General features: G+C 36.1%; 2 protein-coding genes across 2 annotated transcripts in view; both read right to left on the bottom strand.

The window, feature by feature from the left end:
• Window positions 1-4611: 4611 nt before the first annotated feature.
• On the bottom strand, window positions 4612-5211 carry LOC131659700 (uncharacterized). The gene has a single exon (XM_058928872.1). It carries the CDS (start codon window positions 5209-5211, stop codon window positions 4612-4614), a length of 600 nt encoding a protein of 199 aa, XP_058784855.1.
• A 3-nt stretch (window positions 5212-5214) lies between these two features.
• LOC131659630 (uncharacterized) overlaps window positions 5215-25908 on the bottom strand; it is a 47588-nt gene continuing 26894 nt past the window's right edge. Inside the window, exon 5 of the mRNA XM_058928811.1 lies at window positions 5215-5798. Within this exon, the coding sequence (XP_058784794.1) occupies window positions 5215-5798 (584 nt within the window). The remainder of the gene's footprint in view (window positions 5799-25908) is intronic.

Below are 25908 nucleotides of genomic sequence, written 5' to 3'. Positions count from 1 at the left end.
GAATTCAGTTTACTAAAAGCATCTTCAATGAGTGAATTTTTTTACTGCTTGTGTCATATTTTGTGGGTCCAAATTGTTAGTGCGTGAGACACTTTTAGTGAGGAGAGAACAGAGAGAATAAATGAAATAAGAATTATATTATTGAATCGAATTGTATAAATAATGATACAGACTATGACTATTTATATACAACCCAGATTGGGCTTGGGCTTACACAACTTGGATTATATTTAATATTATTATATTAGATTAAATTAGATTTGATATTATATCAATAATATCAATCCCAATAATATCTCAACAAATCCCAATAATATCTCAACATACCCCCTATAATCCAAGTTGTCGAACAACTCTAAAAATAGTCAATATGAACTATTCCTAATTTCTTTCTCAAATTTAAGAATCTGTCGATCTTCAATCCCTTGGTGAAAATGTCGGCCAACTGTGCTTCACTCGAGCAATGCCTAACTTCAAGTTCATCTTGATTTAACTTTTCCCTCAAGAAGTGAAATCTAACTTCGATAAGCTTACTTCTTCCATGCAGAACTGGATTCTTCGCCAGATTTATGGCTGACTTGTTGTCGATTTGCAACACAAGAGGTTTCTTCACTTCGAACTCCATTTCTTCTAGAACTGATCTGATCCAAATTGCTTGACATGTAACATAGGATCTTGCTATATATTCAGCTTCACACGATGATAATGTCACCACAGGTTGTTTCTTCGAACACCATGAAATTGAGGCATCAAATACTTGAAAGAAATATCCAATTGTGCTTCTTCGATCTTCCTTATCACCATACCAATTAACATCTGAAAAGAAAGTAATTGTTTCTTCTTCGTCTTCAGAGTCTCGTCGAAATATAATTCCATAGTCTATCGATCCTTTTAGGTATCTTAGAATTCTTCTTACAGCCTTCAAGTGTGATACTCTTGGTTCACTCATGTATCTTCTTATTAGTCCGACTGCGAAACCTATATCAAGTCGACTGTTACAGACATATCTCAGAGATCCCACAATTTGCTTGAACAGAGTTACATCGACTTTGTCTTCCTCTCCATTCTTGTCCAACTTCTTCTCCAACTTCACATTTGATTCGACAGGTGAGGTGCAGGATTCAAATCATCCATTCTGAATCTCGAGTATCTCTTTGACATACTTCCTCTGATGCAACACCATACCTTGCTTTGACATTTGAAATTCCATGCCTAGGAAATAAGACAATTTTCCCAGATCTGACATTTCAAATTCCTTCATCATCAGCTCTTTGAACTTCGACAAGTTCTCCAAGCTATTTCCAGTTACTAGCAAGTCATCGACATATAAGCAGATGATTGTTATATTTTGTTCCACAACCTGAACAAAGACACCATACTCAGATTTGCATTTGAGAAATCCTAATTCGACTAAGTATGAGTTGATCTTCTTGTTCCATGCCCTAGGTGTCTACTTGAGATCATAAAGTGCTTTGTGCAACTTATATACTTTACTCGCTTTCTTCTGAATCACAAAACTAGGAGGTTGTGTGACATAGACCTCTTCGTCTAAATGATCATTTAGAAAGCTGACTTCACATATAAATGAAATGTCGACCAACCTTGGTTGCATGTCAATGCTACCACTAGTCGAACAATCTCCAATCTTGCTACTGGAGCAAATACTTCAGAGTAGTTGAGCCCCGCTCTTTGAAGAGATCCTCGAGCTAATAGTCTTGCTTTATGTCTTGCTATCAACCCATCAACATTGTGTTTCAGTTTGAACACCCACTTTACGTCGATAACTTTTTATGTGCTGGCAATTCGACTAACTCCCATGTGTTGTTCCTCTCGATTGCCTGTAACTCTTCGATCGTAGCTAACTTCCATTGTTGAATCTTTAAAGCCTCGCTATAGTTGATTGGTTCAGCACCTGCAAGTAAATAAAAATGAACTAATTCTCCATCTGGTGTGATTTCATCATCACCAGCTACTTCATAGTCTTGAAGTCTTTTTGGAGGAATTCGAGTTCATTGAGGTCTTTGGTTTGTAGCAGCCACACCCTCTTCGACTTTGACTGTGTCAGGAATGTTGGCAACTGCTTCAATTTTGACTGGAGTTATGACAATTGCATCAACTTTGACTTCAGCAGTTTCTTCTTTGAAGTCGGAGCTCATCAATGGCTTGTTGATTGAATTACTCGAATTCCAATCCCATGAAGAATTTTCATCAACCATAATATCTCGACTTATTTGAAAAAATATGTTGTCACTACCTTCTACTTGCAATGAACTATTATTAGCAAGTTTTACATTGCTCTTCTTCGACTCATCGAAATCTGCCAACCACACCTTTTGGCCAGTCATACGATTCGAGCAGCTGTATCGAGGAACCAGATCTTGGATTCGACATGGTTATCTGCAACTGCAGCCATAACCACCATACCTTCAAAATCATCTGACTATTGGCATACAAGGTTCGCTCCTTCGTCCCTGCCTTTTGTCGATCCATTACGTTTCCCGTACCAACAATGTTAGACAAGTGACGCCACTTCTCACGGTGATAGCACTGCACACCTTTTTTATCTTCTTTGTCCTTTCAATAATTTCCTCCTCCTCTTTTCAAGGATTTAGAATATCTATCTTCGACATGCTGCTTGTGAGGGTTCGACCAAGGCTTCTTGTCTTGAGTCTTGTCGACTTTGCCTTTAAATTTGTTGGAACCACCATTCTTTTTTCATGACTGAGCCTGCAAATCTTGTATCGAATCTTGAACTCCTTTCCTTTCGACAATCCTAATCTCATGCACTTCCAAGGAACCAACCAAATCTTTCAGTTTTAGGGTTTCAAGTTGATTGGATTCTTGAATAGCTACGATAACATGATCAAAGTGAGAGGTCAACGTACACATTACCTTCTCAACTATCATGTTATTAGTTAGGCTTTCACAACAACCCTTCATGAGATGGACGAGTTTCTGCACCTTCGACACATACTCTTTAACCTTTTTGTTTTCTCCCATTGACAACAATTCATATTGTCGATGCAAGGTCTGCAACTTGACAACCTTGACTTTCTCACCTCCTTCATAACATTTGTCAAGAATATCCCATGCCTCCTTCGCCGATTCAGCATGAGAGATTCTGTCAAAATTTATAGTATCAACCGCCATTTGAATGCAATACACAGCCTTGCAATCCTTCTTATTGGCTTCGTTGTGGGTTGTTTTCTGTGCGTCTAATGCATTTGCAACCAGCGCAGGAACGCCGTCGGTAACCACTTCTAGGGTTTTATGAAAGGAAAATAAGGATTGCATCGGTTTTCTCCATCGGATCCAATTTTTACCGTCAAGCATTGGAAGCGAATTCAGAACGCCATTAGTACCATTCATCTTTGTAGCGATGGATTCACGTTTCCTAGAAACACGATCTCTAGATACCAATTTGTTAGTGTGTGAGGCACTTTTAGTGAGGAGAGAATAAAGAGAATAAAGGAAATAAGGATTATATTATTGAATTGAATTGTACAAATAATGATACAAAATATGACTATTTATATACAAACCGGATTGAGCTTGGACTTACACAACTTGGATTATATTTGATATTATTAGATTAGATTTGATATTATATTAATAATATCAATCCCAATAATATCTCAACAAATCCCAATAATATCTCAACACAAATTGCCACATTACATTTAAGCAATCTCTAAGCAATTTCAACTACTTTTACTCAAATGATAATTTTAAATAAGCAATTTATATTTGACCTCACTAATTTATATTATTTTATTTATACTACAATTTAATAATCATTTTTCAATTGAATTGGTTCAAAAATAATAATATTTAATACTAAGTTCTCCACTTTTGAGAAAACTTCAAGAAGCTCCATCTCTTAAGTTTAAGCATTCAATGTTGCCACATCAGCACACTTCAATGGTTAAAAAAGTAAACAACAAAACTTAAGATTTAAGGAATTAATAAATTCTCACCATTGGAGTTGCTCTAAGCATTTCATTGAAAGATATATTTTGTTTATTAGATATTTTCTTTATAATATTTTGTTATATTATAGTATAGAATGAGTATTATCTTCTACCTATTACTTAAAAAATTTAAAGTGATATTAAATATATTAATTTTTAACCATGTAAACAAAACAAAAACTTAATATTATACTATATTCTAAAATAATGGTCTTATTTGTAAAAAAATTAAAATGAATTATTTATATAATAAAATATACGTAATTGTTATTTTTAATTATAAAATTCATTTGGATTACATAAATTTCATTCAATATTTTATTTTATTTCATTTAAAATTTTTTTTGACAATATTATTTTGTTTCTATAAAAAATGATTCAATCTATCAAGTATGATTTTATTTTATATATTTTTTTTTAAAAAAATTCACATACTTGATGTAAAATCATATGTGATATTAGGATCTGATACGAGAAACAAGAAAATTGATTTAATCTGTTTTAATAAAAATTTAAGATCATATATTTTTATTTTATTTTATTTTTTGAATCAAAAGATATATTAATTCAAAAACTATTTACACAAGGCGACCGCTCCTGATCCAGCCTCGAAGACCAAAACGACAAACAAAGGAAAAAATTAAACCATAATCATGGCTAATTGCTTTCTAACTTTCCTATTCTCCCAAACTCTATACGCTGTGGCATCTAAAATATCTTTCACTATCTTGTTTCTGTGAATATCTTTTCCAAAAAATTTGGCATTTTTATACTTCCAAGTGTGATAAATCGTTTCCGTAGCCGCACACTTTAACAAGATACTTTTCCAACCTCTACCTTTGCAGCTTTTTATAAACCAATCCAGCTCTGTCTTCCAGTTTGAGGGATGATGCAACACCCAGATCCACTTGAGAATTTGATACCAAATGTCTCTAGTACCTGGACAATCAAAGAAAAGGTGCTGGGTGGTTTCAACATTGGTGCAGAAAACGCAAATGGGACTATCAATCAATTGAAATCTATGTAGACGCTCCTTCATCGCCAATCTATCATGGCAAGCTAACCAAAGAGTAAACTGGGCTCGGGGACTAGCAGGGTTATTCCATAACAACTTACACCACAACACAGTAGGCTGCATACCCTTAATGGCTAGATACACAACCTTTGACTTGAATTTAGCATCTTGCAGCCTAGTTCTGATCTGATTGTACTTCTCTCTTTGCTTGAGGATTCTGTTCATAATCTAAGAGAAACTAGGCCTGCAATCCATGTTCATCACATTATCCTTCTTAACATAGTATGCATGGATCCATCGGATCCATATGTTGTAAGATTTCCTATGGATGTTCCATAACAGTTTCATCAGCTGGACCCTGTTCCACACAGACAAATCAATCAAGTTCATGCCACCATTCTTCTTAGGACTGTAGACCTTATGCCACACAACTGGAGATTTTCTGCAGATTGTACTACTCCCAAACCAAATAAAGCTTCTACAAATAGCATCATTCCTCTGAATTACAACCTTGGGCAGAGGAAGACATTGCATCCAGAAGTTCACCGTGGCAAAAATCACACTCTGGACCAATTGGAGTCTGCCAGCATACGTGAGGAGCTTGGCACTCCAATGAGTAACCCTATTCACAATTCTCTCGATCAGGGGCAAGTAGTGTTTGATAGCCAACTTTTTATCAGTTATAGGGATGCCAAGGTATTTAAAGGGAAGATAACCCTCCTTAAACCCAGTCTGCTGCAGGATTTCACCTTTGACCTTCTCCTCAACAACCCCAAAATTGATGGAGCATTTTTGGACATTCACCCTCAAGCCTGTATATTTTTAATTCAAATTTAATAAATAACAAGAAATATTTTTTTAATTTTTAAATTTATTTTATATAAATAACAAATATTTTTAAAGAATTCATCTTATTAGTAGCATTATTATCATTATAAAGGTTTATGTCATATGAAATTATATTTCATATAAACATTGCTTTTATAACTATTTTGAATTATTAAAATAATATATAATATATTAATTATACTATTTAATGTTATTTCAATTTAATTCAATATAACATATATGTTAGAAAATATGTGAACATGATTTTTGTAAGTATTAGAGAATAAAAGGAATGTTTTTAATAAGAGAAAATTCACACCATTTAAGAATTTATCTTAATTTGTAATAATAACATTTATTTGTGATTCATAATGTATTAAAATATATGAGACATAAAAGTTAAATTTATATTTTTGATTCAATTATTTTTAAAAACGGGAATAAAAGTTGCATATATTTTTATAAACGGGAAAAAGACTATTGTTGACATAAATATTTTTATGAACGGAAATAAGTTAAAAATATTATTACACACAAGAAAAAGTCTATTGTTGATAAAATTATTTTTATAAACGAGAATAAATTACAAATATTTTTATAAGTGCAAACACGGGTTCTAAACACTTATATTGTATCGGCTTAATTGCAATTTTAGTCCCCCTATTTTAATTTTTTTTGAGTTTTGATCACCTTATTTTAAAAATTGGAATTTTGGTCCCTTTTTTAAGTTTTATTTTGGATTTTAGTCCCCTTCTCAATTTAAGTTTATTTTTTAATGACATGGCACATGAATTGATGACTTGGCAGATTCATGTTGTCACTTTTATTTCCATGTCATATTAATTAATTTATAATTATTTTTTATATTTTAAAATAAAAATTTAATAATATTAATTATTTTTCATTAAAATTTCCTATTCTTATATATCAAATCATAATCTACCAAAAATAAAATTTTCAATCCCAAAAAATTTCAAAATCACCATGAATACGTTTCTCCTTTTTTTCTTCCCATTTTATAGATTTAGGAATACAATCATCATATTAATTATTATTTAAATCTCAATATAATCATCATCATATTTTTTTATTATAAAAAATATTGACATATACTGAGAAAAATTATTAATCAGATTTGGAAATAAAATTATTTAGATTTAATTTAAATTTATTGTTGTTGTAGTCTTTTCTTCTCAAATCTAAAATTACAAACCCAGAAAAATCTGAATTTTTCTTATTCTTTCTTTTCTTTCCTATTTTCTATCACTGCATCATCATGAACCATGATTTTACCAGAAAACTGAATCTGCAAATGACTCTACAAGAAGCATGATGCATGAATGGAGGAAATTGTAAGAAAACCTAAAACTGAATTTGTATAGATGGACACCCAACAAAAACTCTGAAAAAATTCATATCCAAATTTAAATTGAAAGATGGAGAGTCAAATCTGAAACATGAAATAGGAAAATCGAGACCTATAAAACTCATAACAACCTAAACAAACTCAGAACAACGAAGAGCAAAACACACAAATTTACAAAAATCTGAAGTATTGGTGCAACATTCTCCTCACGAATCTACCTCTTCTCCGCCGCCGAATGGCTCTCCGGCCATGCCACTTACTCCTCCTCCGATGGGACAAAAAGATTGAATACGAAGATCTATTGAAGAAGAAATTAATACACGATGAGACGAAAAGGATTGAAGACGAAAATAAAGAAAACAATTGATTCTGGTTGAAATCAAGACATGATTCGGAAAAAAAATGGAATATGAAAGGGGTTGGTTTGTTAGGGTTTGGACATTTTGGTAGAGAACAAAGAATAGGTTTTGTAGGTTCCAGAAATTTACATTTTGAAAATATAATAACAAATAAAATATTTTTAATTATATTTTTGAGTTATTATTAATATTAATGGAATAACTTTAACATTAATATTTTCAGTCATATTTATTTTTCCTCTTTTAAATAATAACAAATAATTAATATTATTCAATTTCTATTTTAAAATTAAAAAATAATTATAAATTAATTAATATGACATGGAAATAAAAGTGACAACATGAATCTGTCAAGTCATCAGTTCATGTGCCATGTCATTAAAAATTAAACTTAAATTGAGAAGGGGACTGAAATCCAAAATAAAACTTAAAAAAGGGACCAAAATTCCGATTTTTAAAATGAGAGGATCAAAACTCAAAAAAAGATAAAATAGGGGGACTAAAATTGCAATTAAGCCTATTTTATAAACGAGAATAAATTACAAATATTTTTATAAGCGCAAACACGGGTTCTAAACACTTATATTGTATCAAATAAGTCTATTTTTTACAAATATTTGAAAACTCTACTTGAATCAATCCATAAATATTGATACATATTATTAGTTTATATTTAAGATTATGTGAATGTTTACAATTTAAAAACAAAATTTAAAGCTGACAAATGAGATATCACGGCTTGTAATAGGAATCCATTGTAAAGTTAAACTTCTATTATGAAATTCTCCTAGACAAAAAAGATAGAGAAAATATTTATTTAGAACTGAAATTTCAGGATACCATGGAGTGTAGATATTCATTTAGAACTGAAATTTCAGGATACCATGGAGTGTAGATATTCATTTAGAACTGAAATTTGACGAGGAGCTGTCATATATTATAGGTTTGTAAAAATTGTAAATATGATATAATAAAAGGATTTAAAACTGATATTTGACGGGAAGCTGTTATAAATTTTAGGCTTGGAAAAATTGACTAATATATAAAAAGTAATGTTATTTGATTTGGAAAAATGATTTTATTCAAATCTGTAGTTTTAAAATTAATTCATCTGGATTCAACAGAGTTTTGTTAACTCATTTGGATTCACGAGCTGATGTAAACGTATCTATAAGATATCAGCTGTAGACTGTTCATTTTAATGTCCATCTTTTAAATATTTCTCTTGCGGCTGATGTAGAATGTTCATTTTAATCTCTATTTTTTAAATATTTCTCTTGCTGCTGTTTTATATAATTGAAGTTAGAGAATCAGCTGTACGATTTATTGTAAGTACAAATCAATGCTTAAAAATTGGTGTAAATTATTAGCATATATTTGTAACTGTGTCAATATTAACCAATTTAAGAATGAATTTAAACTTTACAAATGATGGTTTAGTAGACATATGATGTGAAACTAGACGGGACCCGTGCGATAGCACAAATTTCTTATTAGTTGGTGTACATAACTAAAATATAATAAATAACGAATAATAAAAAGATAAATAATATTTTTTATAAAGCTATCTAAAACTAGCAGATGTGACATAGATTTAAATATGTGACATTTCACTTTCATTTTTATAGGTGAAATTTACGGTTGCTGGACTATTTAATAAAAAATAATATAGAGTCAAGTTATTGTTAACGAGTGTTCAAAAACTTTTTAAATTTTTTGAATAAATTAAAAAAATATAGTTATTTCATTTTTAATTACATTAATTACACACAATTTTTTTAAAAATAACTTTTTTAAAAAAACCTTTAAAAAATGCCCTGCATTAGAAATTAACATTATAAACATATTTCATATTATGCATTAGAAATTTTTATGCAAATACCCAACTTTTTAAAATAAAATCTCATAATAATTACCTTTCCCACATAATTCTCAAAGTAATCCACTTTTAGATAAAGTTTTTTAAGAATGAAGAGGTGTTGTTAGATGAATTGACATTTAAAAAATAAGAGGTGTTGCCAATTGAATTGGTGACTGCTTATGGTGTAGTCAATTTAATTGGCGACCGCATGCGCGACTTAAGAGCTAAAGCCAATTCATCTATTGTCTTCAATATGTATCATTGAGGGTAAGACGGTCAATAGAAAAATCAACTTCGCAAATTCAATATGCAATGAGCTTTTGGGTGCCGACTTGTTAGATATTAACCCGAGAGGCCAAGGTATCTTACTTTCGTGCCTTAAAACATATTACGGCAGTTTAACATTAGATGAAAATTCTACCGAAGAAAGGAAATAATTTAAATTAAGTGTTATATTATACTATTAATTGGTTCATTATTGTTTCTCGAAGGTAGTGGTTCTAGTATGCATGTTATGTATTTACCTTTATTAAGAAACATAGATAAAATAAGAACATATAGTTGGTTCGGCTTGTTTGTCTTATATCTATAGCTCTTTGTGTAAAAACGCAATGAAAAATACACCTATATTTTATATATTCGTCATTTTGCTCCAAGCATGGGGTTTGTCTAGATTGTCATCCCTAGCATCCATCAACTACAACAACTTCAAATTCTCGTACACACAAAAGTAAGTTAATAACATTATTTCAATTTTACTTACTTTACCCATTATTATTTCTAAATAATTTATTTTAACTTTTTTTTTGTTTAGATGGTATGCTCGTGGTATGACTTACAACAAATGTCCTAGACATTGCATCACACAACATTGCAATCTCTTGGATCACCTTACACCAGACGATGTATTGCCACTAAAATAATCAATTCATAATAATTTATTTTTAATATTACCCATTATATAATCTAATTTATTTTCCTCTACAGTTTATTTGGGACCATATCTAAATTACCTTGGTAGTGACTGTGTGGACGGCTACACACAAGGTGGAGTTCTTCTCAATTCTTCAAACAATTCATCGCTCAAGGAATCAGTAAGATCAAGGGGTGATTCCTACACATGAAGGCTTGGAGAAGATTGGTGATACTAGAAGATTCAAGAAGCGTGAATCGAGTAAAGATTATGCTGAAGAGTTTGACATTACATTGTATACAAGTCAAGATCCAGATAGGAGATTCATTTTTCTCAGCATTATTGTAGATTAGTGATTGTATGAACTCTTGTAATATTTTTCAAAATAACAAGGAACAAAACAGGTTCCAATGAAAAACCATTGAAAAGTGAAGTAGGCTCACGTGAGGACGAAAGAGTCAAAGCACTATAAATCCCGGGGTACTCTCTATCTCTCTAACTCACGCATTTAATTTTCTTAGGTTATTGCATGTTTAGGTTTTCAATTCTTGGCATAGTTTATCGTTTATTCAATTGGTTATGATTTATTACGTAAGGTTATTTTTGTTAGAATTGGAACCTAATCAAACTTCAGTGGTGATTAAATTTTGTATAACTAGTTGTCATACCCCAATTTTTGACCTAAGATACCACCTCATATCATCTGCATATGCATCATTTGCATCTCTAACAAACTGCATAGCTTGTGTTTGTTACTTGTGACTCAGCAGGATTTAATCAGGAAATCACTCATCAGTACAAGTAACAATCAATTAGGGTTTTGTTCTCCCTTCATCTCCAAAGAACTATCTTCATCAACAATCAACATTTGTTCCTCAGAGATTCATTTCAACAAGCTCAAAGGCTCTGAATCGACTGAATTAGGGTTTTGACTGAAGATAGCATACTCTTGACTTTTGCTCAGGATTTGACCTAATGGCTTGGGACATGACCTCAAGGCCCCAAGTACATCACTTTGACCTAATCCATTGGCTCAGAACATCTCCTACACAAAGATTGATCAGACAAATCCTCAGATCAGGGTTTTAAACTATCAGGGACTGAAATCAGGGATCACATTTGGGAAACCATAAAAACCCCCAGGAAGTCAATCAAAGGTTTCAATCATCCTCAAATAATCCCTATGACAATATACAATGGAAATTACATCTCAATTCAAGACCTACAGGCATCAATTTCATCAGGTCGACAATTAGGGTTTTTGACCTAATTCACTGAACAACTGACTTTTTAATCAGGACATGGTGCCACAACTCAAACCATGGCTCAATATCCTCTAAAGCCTCAATATGATCCATTCATACCATTCATTTGATGAGGATAGCCTGTTTCATTTGAAATCTCCAGAAACGCGATTCGTCTGAAAAAGTCAACTGTACAAGATCACCATTGACTTTTGGGGAATTTTGGTCAACCATGACTTTTGAAGTTTTGAATCATCAATATATGATATGAGAAGTCATTTGATCAAGAAAAATCAAGAAAATCAATCAAGAATCAAAAAGTCAAAAGTTTGACTTTCATACTTAGAAAATTTTTCTAAGTGTTTTTCATGGTTTTTTCCAAACTTTGGAGGGGAATAACTCAAAATTTCACCTACAAACTGAAAAACACTTCCAACATGAAAGTTGTAGATTTTGATCCAATGAACAACTTTGACACATATAAATTTTTTCCATAAGATCAATCATTTAAGAGATATGGTGCTTCAAAGTTGGTACCTTTTGAAAAATTCACTTAAAACTTCATTTTCTTCAAAGTTCATGGATCTTTTTCACCCATTTCCTTAAAGGTCTTGAAGAAACTTTCAACTAAGGTTTTGAAGTGTGTAATATGAGCTTTCCAAAATGTCCAAGAGCATGAAAAAATATGGAGTGTAGCCATGGTTTTGAATTTTGACATTAGTGACCATTTCACTTGAAATTTCAAGCCATTTTTGCAAAATTATGAACCAATTTGCCAAATAATGCAAGTAATGATACATAGAGGCAATAATTGAATGATATTTTCTGATTTGAAGATCATAATGGAAGAGGATAGGAAGCTTGGAATTTAACCATGGTTTAGTAACTTTAACCATTTGCATTTAATGTGAAAGATTCCATTTTATCTCTTAAGCCAAATCATCATTCTTGAAGCAACTTGCAAGAGCTCTTCATTCAGAATCCTTGGCCTATAAATAGAGGTTCAAATCATCTTCAAACTCACACCAAAACCTCACAAAGCATAGGTTTTCTCTTTCTTTCTTGAATTGCAAGTTTCATGTTTCAAAGTGAGGTAGAAATCCCAACCTCCAAATCCTTGAAGCTATGGCCAAAGTGATGATTCTAGCAAACTATAAACATCATATGGGATGTGTTTGAATCACTCATGCACCCCAAAAACACCTAAATCTCATAATCACTCTTCAACCCCCATGTTTGCATAAAGAGAGCCTTATCATGCCAAAATCCATACCAAGCTATATCTGTCCAAACTAACACTTCCAACACCTCATATACATCACATATGAACTATCCAAGCACTCACATATGATCTGTAACATCAAAATCATCAGATTCGATTCTCACACCATAGCTCTGCAGATCGGGTGCCACAAACTGATCAAGAGGTTCTCAGTTCATTCCAAGACTTCAAACATGTTCCATAAGGTCCACTGAAGGTGTTCAGATCAAGAAACAACATCTGGAATCCCTCATTTGCAGAATTCGATTTCCAGTTTTGACATTTTTAAGGTAAGCTCTCTTGAACTTCAAACTCTATCATACATGCATCATAAATGAAAAACTGCCATACTATCTTGTTTCTGCACATGCATAGATCATTAACCCTCAATCAATTGCCAATTATCTTGCACAAACACGATTTCAGATTGAATTAGGGAATTAGGGTTCTTCGTGTTCATCAGAAAATTAATGATCTTAGAGTGAAAATAAATGGAATTAAATGGTATCATCATGATCCTCGTCCAAAACCGAGTGAGATAGACCCTTTGATCAATCAAAACAACACAGTTTTGAAGATTTTTGAATTTCAGTTAGGGTGTGTTCTTGGCGCCAGATTTTCGTTCAAAGAATTCAAATAATTGTTTTAAAATATAATGTGTTGAACGCGTATCATAAACAAGCTGCACGCGCAGCTCAGTTGGTTGTTGTTTTGGTTAGTGAGCAAGGGTGCGTGGGGTTCAAGCCCTTTGGAAGACAAAACCAATTTTTTATCACTATTTTTCTTCATTTTCTTCACAACTTCACCAATTAATTTAACCAATCAAAATTCATTATTTTCACTTCATTTTTTGCATACTCTTTGTTTAATATACATTTTTTATGAATACCAAAAAAAATCATCAAAAAAGATTTATTTAATACATTTTTATTAGGTTTAAAATAACATATTTTAAGTGTTTTTTAATATTTTTAAATATTGTTTTTTCATTTAATTTTCAAATTTAATCACTTGTAAATATTTTTTGAAGCAAACCCTAATCATCTAAGTGTTAATTGAAGGCAATCTTCTTGTTTATCTTGATTAAATTGATTTCTTCCAAAATTCAAATCGTTTTAAAAACGAGCGATCACGATTCGTTTCAAAAACGGTAAACCATTTCTTTTTGATTTTCAAAGGAAACTATTGATTAAATCTTTTTAATTGATCAATTGATTTTCAAAACGATGTGGGGCCTCTCGAATATTAGAGAATATAAGTCCCTTTCGTCTTTCTTTGTACAGTTTTTGTTTTAACAGAAAACTTTTTCCAAATAAACTTCCAAACAGTTTTTTTAACAAACAAATCTTTCAACTTTTTTTTTAAACCATCCACCATGTTTTATGAAAATAAAACATGGGCCTCTCGAATATTAGAGAGTATAAGTCCCTTTCCTTTTCTTTATACAGTTTTTCTTTGTACAGAAAACTCTTTCAAAACAAATCTTCAAACCGTTTTTTCAAACGACGTGTCTGTAAATAAAACGATCAACCATGATTTGTAAATAAAACACGGGCCTCCACGTAGGTATAAGTCCCAAGCCCTTTGTACATACCCATTCCAGTACATGAAATTAGGTATTTCATCGTACGCCTTTTTGTACATATCTCGATCAATCTGATTTTTAACCTTTAATAACAAACCAAAAACGAAGGTTTCTTTAAATCTTCCCAAAAATATACCATGGGCCTCCATGTAGGTATAAGTCCCAAGCCCTTTTGTAAATACCTGTTTACATAGCTTTGAATAAACTCAAATGGACCTCTCCCCGAGTGTGAGTCCCGAGCCCTGTGTATACAAATGGATCATGCTTACAGGTATATTTCCTTCATAAACTCCATTATATACACACACTTTGTCATATATGTATAACTGTTCATATTTGTTCATGTACTTGTTCATATTTGTTCGTACTTGTTCATACTTGTGATTGTGTTATATGCTTATTCAACTTAGTACAACACTAGGTTCCCCATAGCCTCCTATTGGGCTTCGTGCAAAGAATCTCCACTAGTTTAGGTTAGGACATAGAGTATGGTTTCCCGGTGAAATCGCTCTAAGAGCTCAGACCAACTATACCATGCCTCCCCTTGGGCTTTGTACAAACGAGTGACCCTCCCATAGCCTCCTCTTGGGCTTACAATGCAAGGACCCTGGATTGTCCCTCCCATAGCCTCCTCTTGGGCTTACAATGCAAGGACCCTCGGATAGCCTCCTCTTGGGCTTCGTACAAGGACCCACGGGCTTCTTATAAGCACCCCCAATATCCAAATCAAATACCCTAGGAGATTAGACATTTTTCATCTCTATGCTAGGAGTATCTCTTATATATCATCACAAACAATCAATCAAACTTTTTTGCCACAAGGCTGGCTAATCAATCAAACTGTTTTACCACCGTACTGGATGATTAATCAAAGTTTTTGTCACAAGGCTGACTTCATTGAAACTTTTGCCACAAGGCTGGCTGATTAATCAAAGTTTTTGTCACAAGGCTGACTTCATTGAAACTTTTGCCACAAGGCTGGTTAAACAAAAACATCTTTATCATTCTAAGCACCCTAAGTGGCATGGCCCCGGGCTTATAATGAAAAGATTTTCAAACAAAATCAAACAGATGTATGTGATGATATAGATTAGATACATCTAGCATTTAGACGACATTTGTCTATTTTTCTTTGCTTCCACTAGCATAAGTGGGAACTACGATTGCTCTGACTTTCTCAACATCCCTTTGAGAATACGTAGGCACAAGGTCGATCCTTGGCGAGCAAAACAAAACACAAAAACCACTCAAACCTTAGCACCCGTAGATCCCGAGCTACAGATGCTCTGATTCCCTCTAGGGGATATGTATGCAGAGGATCGCGATGATCTTTGCGAGAATAATCAAACAAACACCTTAGGTCCCACCTATTTCACAAGAACCTCCACCACAACAAGAATGGAATAAAACATAACAAAGAAACCTATAGAGTACTATAGATACGTTGGGTGCTAATACCTTCCCTTCGTATAACCAACCCTCTTACCCAAAGATCTCTCCCCCCACTTTTAGGTTATTGCAGCTTTTTTCCTTTTCCTCCTTTGGAAATAATAAAAAGTTTGGTCGGTACAAAAGAAAAATCATTTTTTTGAGCACTCGAGCCCAAAGAAGGCATCAGGTGTCTCATCCACAAAAAAGAGGAAACAAAAACGATTTTTCGCCCGCGACAGAAAAATGGCGACTTCACTGGGGACCATCTTTTTATTGTTTCCAAAGAAAGGGTTATTTCTATTTGTTTTGTTTTTATTTTATTCTTGCTACATGTGTGGTTCCTTGGTCCTGTTACTGGTATGATTCTGTTACAAGTGATACATTATGGACAAATCCTAACCCGGATTAAGTACACATAAGAATTAGGTGGAGGGTATAGTCATGTATGGCATACAAGGAGTTCAGTCCTTAAAAAGTCGGCATGAGAATCCTTCCGCTCGGTGGAGGTTCCTTGTTTGTAGTATATGTTTAGCAAGTTCAGTTGCGAAGACATTATTGCTTTCATTGAACTGTAGAAGCTGAGTTGGCTGTAGAACCCCAACCCATCCTGGCCTTATTAGGACGTGGTGCAGAAACGATCCAGGTGAAGACTTGGATAGTTGTCATGCGGAGAACCACACTCAGACGAGTTTTTCTTGAGAATATTTCTAGCTCACAAGTTCAGTTGTGCAAGCCGGTAATATCCGAAAGAAGAATGTAGACTCTGACGTATCAGTAGAACATGTTTTGCAGGTGATAAACCCTAGTACTATCCCATGTTTGGTTCTCTGACCTCATGCTCGTGACGCTGGACCTTTAAACCTATGTGTACTATGTTTGAATTACCATGTTTGTAATACCATGTTTGCTTTACCATGTTTGAATATGTGGCATCCACGCATCCATGCATTCATACATTCATTAAAAAAAAAAAAACCCATCTTTTTCCATAAAAACATGATTTTTCCAAAAAATTTTAGAGAGTTTTCTTTGCAAACATTATAGGATTAAGTTATGGAGTGGGTAAAAAGGCATACCAAAAAGTATGATTTCAAAATGCCTAATGTGGAAAGGCTGAAGGAGTTAGCATCTTCTGTACAAAATCCTTCTGATTTTAGGAAAAGCCATGGAAAGCTTTTGCCTATCTTGAACACTCATGTTGATGAAGGACTTCTCAAAACTCTGGTTCAGTTTTATGATCCCGTCTACCGGTGTTTTACCTTTCCAGACTATCAGTTGGTACCAACCTTGGAAGAATACGCCGATCTTTTGGGTATTCCTGTGTCTGACAAAATACCTTTCAATGGTTTGGAAGCCATTCCTAAGTCACCAGTCATTGCAGCAAGTATCCACTCGAAGAAATCTGAAATAGAAAGTAATTGGACTACCAAAGGAAATTTTCCGGGTTTGACTTCGCAGTTTCTAATAAAGAAAGCCTTTGATTTCATTGACACTGGTAGCATGATAGCTTTTGAAGCTGTATTAGCCTTGCTCATTTATGGGTTGGTTCTGTTTCCCAACGTCAACGACTTTGTTGATATCAACGCCATAAAGATCTTTCTGATTGGAAATCCTGTTCCGACTTTGCTTGGTGACACGTATTTCTCTATCCATCATAGGAATCGCCAAGGTGGTGGAATCATTGTATGTTGTGCACCTCTTTTGTACAAATGGATTGTTTCACACTTACCTAAGTCCCCTATTTTCACGGAAAACCGAGAAGGCTTACGTTGGCCTCGAAGACTTATGTCTCTTGCTAATAATGATATTCATTGGTATACCTTGGCTCGCTGTGGTACAGAAACCATTGATAGTTGTGGGGAGTTCGCCAACGTACCTCTCATTGGCACACAAGGAGGAATTAACTACAATCCGGTCCTAGCCCGACGACAACTCGGATATGCAAATTCAGTTAAACCCATTGGTCTCGCAGTGGAATGCTACTTTTACCGAGAAGGGGAAGATCCTCAAAGGTTGAAGACAAGAATGGTGAGAGCTTGGTACGACGTCCGAAGAAAAGAAAAAGGTGGGGAAAGAAACTGCATTGCTACAAACGCCTATACCTGCTGGGTAAATAAAAGAGCAGAGGAGTTTCAAATGCCTTATGATTATGAAAAACCCATGTTCCCTGTGGTGTCTCAACTACCCAACATTCCCATTGACACTACGGAAGAATACCAAGAGATTTTAGCCAAGATGAGGTTAGAAAAAGACGCTTGGGAAGAAAAGTTTCGTAAAACTGATGAGGAAAATAGAAAGTTGAAGAAAAGAGTGAAAGATCACGAAGAAACTCTCTATTATCAAGATGGATGGCTCATGAGCAAAGATGAGAAGATTCGTCGGAAAGATGCCGCAATCAGAAGATACATCAAAGAAAGCAAGAAGAATCTTGAAGCCTCGACAAGCAACGCTCCGACTCCTGATGATTGGAAGAATGTTGTCGACAAACTGAGAGCTGAAAAGGCCGAGTTGAAAGCTTACTATGGGAAAGAAATCATGAAGCTCAAGCTGCACAATGCATTTGGTTCTTCATCTGATGAAGATGTTTAGGATTTGTTTAGATTTTCATTTATCATTTGCTTTTGTAAGGAGCTACGCTCCAATGTTGTAACATTTCCAATTATTGTAATAAAATAAAAAAAATAATAAATGAATAAAAGATTTGTTTGTGTTCAAATGTTTGCAAGAGAATAATCTTTAAAATGTTTGGAAAAATCATAAAATTTCTTTTTGCATGCATCATTCTGCATATCAAGTCTGTTGTATAGAGTCTCATCTTTTGGATCTTTCTCCATTAGATCGTCAAGCTGTCACGTCTCAAAGTTTCTCGACCGCGCTCGCAATCAGATCACAGATACAATACTCGTTCGAACAGAATAAGAGTAATGGAACACTCTGAACAAGAGAATATTGAGCTCCGTGGTACAGTGACCACCCTTCAGGAAAAGTTGGAAAGTCTCACTACTCTGGTTGACTCTTTAATGGCCGCACAGAATCAGCCGCCACCACCCAACAGTCAAGCAGCGGTAACATCTGAAGTCACTACTCCGGTTTCTACAGTTGCATTCGGTATTCCATCTTTCTCCATGCCAGAAGGTTGGGGCCCGCCTTTCAGCTTTGGTACAGGTTTCCGCCATAATTTCTCTGGGGTTCAAACAGCTACAACGGAAGCGCCTGCTGCGCAAGGTTCAACATTTACTCCAAATCAGGGGGTAACTTTTTCTCAAGTCACTATGGCACTTTCTCAACCCACTATGACAGTTCCGACCCCTACGGTTCACACTGTTCCTTATGACGGCAATGAAATTTATCATGATCAGGGTGATAGCACGAATCAGCGTAATCTTGTGGGAGATCTCCAAGAGCAGTTTAACAAGATGCAGTTGGAAGTCAAAGCTATTCGTGGCAAAGATTTGTTTGGAAAGAATGCCCAGGAGCTATGTTTGGTTCCCAGTGTACAAATACCAGCTAAGTTCAAGGTCCCAGACTTTGAGAAGTACAAAGGAAGTTCATGTCCACAAAGCCATCTTGTGATGTATGCCAGGAAGATGTCTACTTATGCAGATAATCATCAGTTGCTTATCCATTACTTTCAAGACAGTTTGACTGGTGCCGCACTGAAGTGGTACACAGGCTTGGATAGCACTAATATTCGGACTTTCAATGACCTAGGTGAGGCCTTTGTCCGACAATACAAGTATAACTCGGATATGGCTCCAGACAGAGATCAGCTTCGGTCCATGGCTCAGAAAGATCATGAAGCTTTCAAAGAGTATGCCCAACGATGGAGAGAAACTGCTGCTCAGATTAATCCACCGTTAAAAGAAAAAGAAATGACAAAGATCTTTTTGAATACTCTCAGTCCGTTTTATTATGAACGCATGATTGCTAGTGCTCCAAGTGACTTCACCGAAATGGTAAACATGGGGATGCGTCTAGAAGAAGGAGTCCGAACAGGACGTTTAACTAAAGAAGGTGGATCTTCGAGTGGAACCAAAAAGTTCGGAAGTGGTTTCCCAAAGAAGAAAGAACAAAGTGTTGACATGGTATCCCAAGGGAAGCCAAGAGGAAATATCAATCGTCGACAACAGATTGCTGCTATTGCGCCAGTCGTTAATACAGCGCCGAATCCGGGATTTACCCCACAGTTTCAGCAACAACAGCCTCGACCACAGGCTCAACAGCTGAACAATAATCAGAATCGTGTGCAAAGAGCTCCACAGTTTGATCCGATTCCGATGACCTACACAGAATTGTACCCTGCACTGATTGAAAGAGGCCTTATTCAAACTAAAGCACCACCACCAGTACCTGAGAGACTCCCATGGTGGTACAAAGCTGAGGTCTCATGCCCATATCATCAAGGAGCACCTGGCCATGATCTTGAGCATTGCATAGCTTTGAAATATGAAGTTCAGAGGTTGGTTAGATCTAATCTTCTCTCTTTCAGAAATTTGAATCCAAATGTGCAAGCAAATCCGCTGCCCAATCATGGAGGGCATGTTGTAAACATGGTGTATGGATGTCCTGGTCCATACCGGGTCTATAATATCAATTACTCAAGAGCCAATTTGGTACAAATGCACGCCACTCTTTGTCTGGGGCAGAATTTTCGCCAGCATCAATACGGTTCCTGTAGAATATGTTGTGTAGATCCTCACGGATGTTCAATTGTGAGAAGAGATCTCCAAGTTCTGTTGGATAATGGTACTCTTCAGATCTACCGAAATAGGGATGAAAATGAAGTTAACATGATAGGATGTTATCCGCATGAGCTTTTAGTCTCAGATATCAACTCGGAAATGCCTACAGTTAACGTCATCGTTCCTCATTTCAACATGCCTGAGCGCATGGAAGTTACTTACAACAAGCCGAAGGTTCCTATTGCTCCTTTGATCATTTGTTTACCTGGACCTGTTCCTTATGACACTGACAAGGCAGTTCCATACAACTACAATGCTACAATGATAAAAGATGGACAAGAAGTTCCCTTACCAACTCTTTCATCTGTCGTAAACATCGCTGATGTAAGTCGTGTAACAAGAAGTGGACGTGTGTATACTCCACTACCTCCAAAGCAGCCTGTTGCTCCTGCAACCAGGCAAAATCCTGTCAATACGCCAATGGGGAATCCTGAGGAAACTCCTGTCAGTAATACAAACATCGATGTTGGTCAATCCAGTGGAACCAATGTCAATCCAGACTTTGATGAAATTTTGAAGCTTATCAAAAGAAGTGAATACAAGATTGTGGATCAGCTCATGCAGACTCCTTCAAAAATCTCAATACTTTCATTGCTGTTAAATTCAGAAGCCCACAGGGAAGCCCTGATGAAAGTCTTAGATCAAGCTTTTGTAGATCATGATGTGACTGTTGATCACTTTGATGGGATAATAGCCAACATAACTGCTTGCAACAATTTAAGCTTATGTGATGAAGAACTCCCCGAGGAGGGTAGAAATCACAACCTTGCTCTACACATTTCTATGAACTGTCAGTCAGACTCTTTGTCCAATGTGTTCGTAGACACCGGATCTTCCTTGAATGTGATGCCAAAGACGACTCTTGCTCGCTTGTCTTACCAAGGAATGCCTATGAAGTTCAGTGGTGTAGTTGTCAAAGCATTTGATGGATCGCGAAAATCTGTTATCGGTGAAGTCAACCTTCCCATGACAATTGGTCCACATACATTTCAAATCACCTTCCAGGTCATGGACATTCAAGCTGCTTATAGCTGTCTGTTGGGACGACCATGGATCCACGAAGCAGGGGCAGTGACTTCTACGCTCCATCAAAAGTTAAAGTTTGTGACAAATGGAAAATTGGTAACAATAAGTGGGGAGCAAGCCTTAATGGTGAGTCATTTATCCAATTTCTCTTTCATCGGTGCTGATGATGTGGAAGGAACTCAGTTCCAAGGTCTCTCTTTAGAAGACGAGTCTTCCAAAAAGAAAGCATCGATTTCTTCTTACAAAGAGGCAGTAAAAGTAGTGAAAGATGGAACTACCACTGGCTGGGGGCAAGTTGTGATCCCTACCAAGAATGAAACTAGAGCAGGTCTCGGATGTTCACCAACATTCTCAAACTGCACCAAGAAGGATGAAACCCTTCGTCCGATCAAAGAAACGTTCCATAGTGGAGGGTTCCTTAACCCAATTCCTCAAGAGGTCAATGTCCTTATTGAGGAATGCATCGAAGAAGGTCTACCTGATCCTGAAGAAGAATGGAAATGTTATCTCAATGACTCAGGATACATATCTCAGGAAGAACCACATCCTCCTTCAGAGAAATCCAAAGGCAATGAAACTGAGCCTGTTCCTGCAGAAATCTGGGACACTTTGGGACAACCAAGTGGAAAATTTGATTATATGGTGAAATATACTGCACCTGAAAGTTACAAGATTGCGATTGAGGATATTCAACCAACTGGATGGGGAGATCCCTTTGAACATAATAGTCAACCAGAAGAGGCTTATCAGCCCTGTCAATTTTCTCAGCAGCCTGAAGTTACTGAAGATTTCGGATTCGATGTATCTGCCAAGGTTCATAATCCTGAAGATGGTTACTATCACATAAATGCCATTTTTGAAGATGAAGGGGAAGATGGTCCCGCAACTGACTCGGAAAGTGTCGCTGACAATGAGTTTCTTCATCCTGAAGACTGGGAAGAACACCCTGAAAATTCTGAAGATTGTGACTCGTCTTATGCTCTTCAAGAAGTAGAAGAAGACCGTTTCAACTCTACAAAGAACAAGGTTGACAAACCAGGACCTTCAAATCCTGCTCGACCAGCGGTCAATGTCAATGCTGAAGATAATTCTGGGGAGCATTTTCCTGAATACATAATACACAGAGGAGTTCGTTGCTACTGGAAGGCTGTCGACGTTCCGAATGTTGTTCGCCGCTCAAAGTAATCACCTCGCTGTTATTTTGACCTCCTGCCTTGCCCAAAGCAGAGAGATGTTTTATAGGGCTTTGCTTTTAAATGTTCCGCCCAAATAACTTTGTGTATAGGGCTTTGTTTTAAAAGTTTCTCTCTTTGTCCTGCCCAAGGCAAATGAGTTTGTGTTTAGGGCTTTGTTTCAAAAATGAATCATAAATAAAGTGTCATTTTGAATTCCCTACATTATGTGTTTTATTTTTGCTTTTTCTGGAAATGGTAATCCTAAAAAACCAAAAAATAATAAAAAAAAAACTTTTCCAAAAAAAATCTGCATACGCTCTTGCATTCATAAATTTTCTAAAATAGATATAAATCACATGTGCAGATTAACTATTGATAAACCCATTGAATGCAATAACCCTATGCCCTCTCCCAACTTTGAGTTTCCTGTGTTCGAAGCCGAAGAAGAGGAAGAAGAGGAGATCCCGGACGAGATCTCTCGATTACTTAAGCACGAGGAAAGAACCATTCTGCCTCACAAAGAGCCTTTAGAAAAGATCAACTTGGGTTCTGAAGAAGACAAAAAAGAAGTGACCATTGGATCACTGCTTGATGCTGATATCAAGAGTAAGTTGACAGACCTTCTCAAAGAATATGTTGACGTGTTTGCCTGGTCCTACCAAGACATGCCTGGGTTGGATACCAATATTGTTCAGCATTACTTGCCATTGAAGCCCGAATGTCCGCCGGTTAAGCAGAAATTGCGAAGGACTCACCCTGATATGGCTAACAAGATTAAAGTGGAAGTTCAGAAACAGCTCGACGCAGGTTTTCTTGTCACCTCCGAGTATCCTCAATGGTTAGCCAACATAGTGCCAGTTCCGAAGAAAGATGGCAAAGTCAGAATGTGTGTTGACTACCGTGACTTGAACAAAGCCAGTCCAAAAGATGACTTTCCATTACCACATATCGACATGCTGGTTGATAACACTGCTAAGTTCAACGTCTTTTCCTTCATGGACGGGTTCTCCGGTTATAATCAGATCAAGATGGCTCCTGAAGACATGGAGAAGACATCTTTCATCACCCCATGGGGTACCTTTTGCTACAAAGTGATGCCGTTTGGATTAAAGAACGCAGGCGCAACTTACCAAAGGGCAATGACTACTCTCTTTCACGACATGATGCATAAAGAAATAGAAGTTTATGTGGACGACATGATAGCCAAGTCCAGTACAGAAGAAGAACATATTAAATACCTTTTGAAGTTGTTTCAACGACTAAGGAAATATCAGCTTCGTTTGAATCCTAACAAATGTACTTTTGGGGTTAGATCTGGAAAACTCTTGGGTTTCATTGTCAGCCAAAGAGGAATTGAAGTAGATCCCGACAAAGTCAGAGCTATTCAAGAGATGCCTGCACCAAAGACTGAAAAACAAGTAAGAGGATTTCTCGGACGATTGAACTACATCTCCAGATTTATCTCTCAAATGACTGCTACATGTGGGCCAATTTTCAAGCTTCTCCGCAAAGATCAAGGGGTTGTATGGACTAAAGATTGCCAGAAAGCGTTCGACAGTATCAAGGAATACCTGTTAGAACCACCAATATTGATTCCTCCAGTTGAAGGAAGACCATTAATCATGTACCTTACCGTGTTAGAAGAATCCATGGGCTGTATGCTTGGGCAGCAAGATGAAACCGGTAAGAAGGAGCATGCCATCTATTACCTGAGTAAGAAATTCACAGACTGTGAGTCTCGTTACTCCATGCTCGAAAAAACATGTTGTGCTTTGGCTTGGGCTTCAAGACGTCTCCGCCAATACATGATCAACAATACTACTTGGTTAATCTCCAAAATGGATCCGATCAAGTATGTCTTTGAAAAGCCTGCCTTAACAGGAAGGATTGCCCGATGGCAAATGTTGTTATCCGAATATGACATAGAATACCGTGCTCAAAAAGCGGTCAAGGGAAGCATTCTCGCCGATCACTTGGCGCATCAACCAATTAATGAATATCAATCTCTCAAGTTCGACTTTCCTGATGAAGATGTCTTGTACTTGAAAATGAAAGATTGCGACGAACCATTACCTGAAGAAGGTCCTAAGCCTGGATCAAGATGGGGCCTAATTTTTGATGGAGCAGTAAACGCTTTTGGCAATGGAATTGGGGCAATCATCATCACTCCCAAGGGTACTCATATCCCATTCTCCGCCAGATTGCTATTTGATTGCACCAACAACATCGCAGAATATGAAGCTTGTATCATGGGTCTCGAAGAAGCCATTGACTTAAGGATCAAGATCCTTGACATATATGGAGATTCCGCTCTCGTGATCAACCAAATCAAAGACAAGTGGGAAACTTACCACCCTGGCTTGATTCCCTACAGAGATTATGCAAGACGTCTGTTGACTTTCTTCAACAAGGTTGAATTGCATCATATACCTCGAGATCAGAATCGAATGGCAGACGCCTTGGCTACTCTATCTTCCATGTTCAAAGTCAGTCACTGGAATGATGTGCCTAAAGTCAGAATCACGCGCCTTGAAAGGCCCGCCTATGTGTTTGCAACTGAAGCAGTCATCGATGATAAACCGTGGTTTCACGACATCAAACGTTTCCTTCAAACTCAAGAGTACCCGCTTAGGGCATCAAACAAAGATAAGAAAACTCTAAGGAGACTTTCTGGCAGTTTCTTCCTGAACGGAGATGTGCTATACAAAAGAAATTTCGACATGGTTTTGCTCAGATGCGTGGACAGACACGAAGCAGACATGTTAATGCATGAAGTGCATGAAGGGTCCTTTGGAACTCATTCAAATGGGCATGCAATGTCCAAAAAGATCTTAAGAGCAGGATACTATTGGTTGACAATGGAATCTGATTGTTACAAACACGTGAAGAGATGTCACAAGTGCCAGATCTATGCAGATAAGATCCATGTGCCACCGACTCTACTCAACGTTCTCTCATCTCCATGGCCTTTCTCCATGTGGGGTATCGACATGATTGGAATGATCGAACCGAAAGCTTCAAACGGTCATCGTTTCATCTTGGTAGCAATTGATTACTTCACCAAATGGGTCGAAGCAGCATCTTACGCCAATGTTACAAGACAAGTGGTTGTGAGGTTTATCAAGAATAAC

This window comes from Vicia villosa, linkage group LG1 (genome assembly GCF_029867415.1).
Source record: "Vicia villosa cultivar HV-30 ecotype Madison, WI linkage group LG1, Vvil1.0, whole genome shotgun sequence".
Taxonomy (NCBI): domain Eukaryota; kingdom Viridiplantae; phylum Streptophyta; class Magnoliopsida; order Fabales; family Fabaceae; genus Vicia; species Vicia villosa.
Note: the sequence above shows the minus strand (reverse complement) of the source record. Positions and strands in the feature narration are given on the sequence as shown.

Excerpts from the sequence above, each read along its gene's own strand:
- LOC131659700 (XM_058928872.1), bottom strand. The coding sequence starts at position 5,211 with ATGAACAGAATCCTCAAGCAAAGAGAGAAGTACAATCAGATCAGAACT.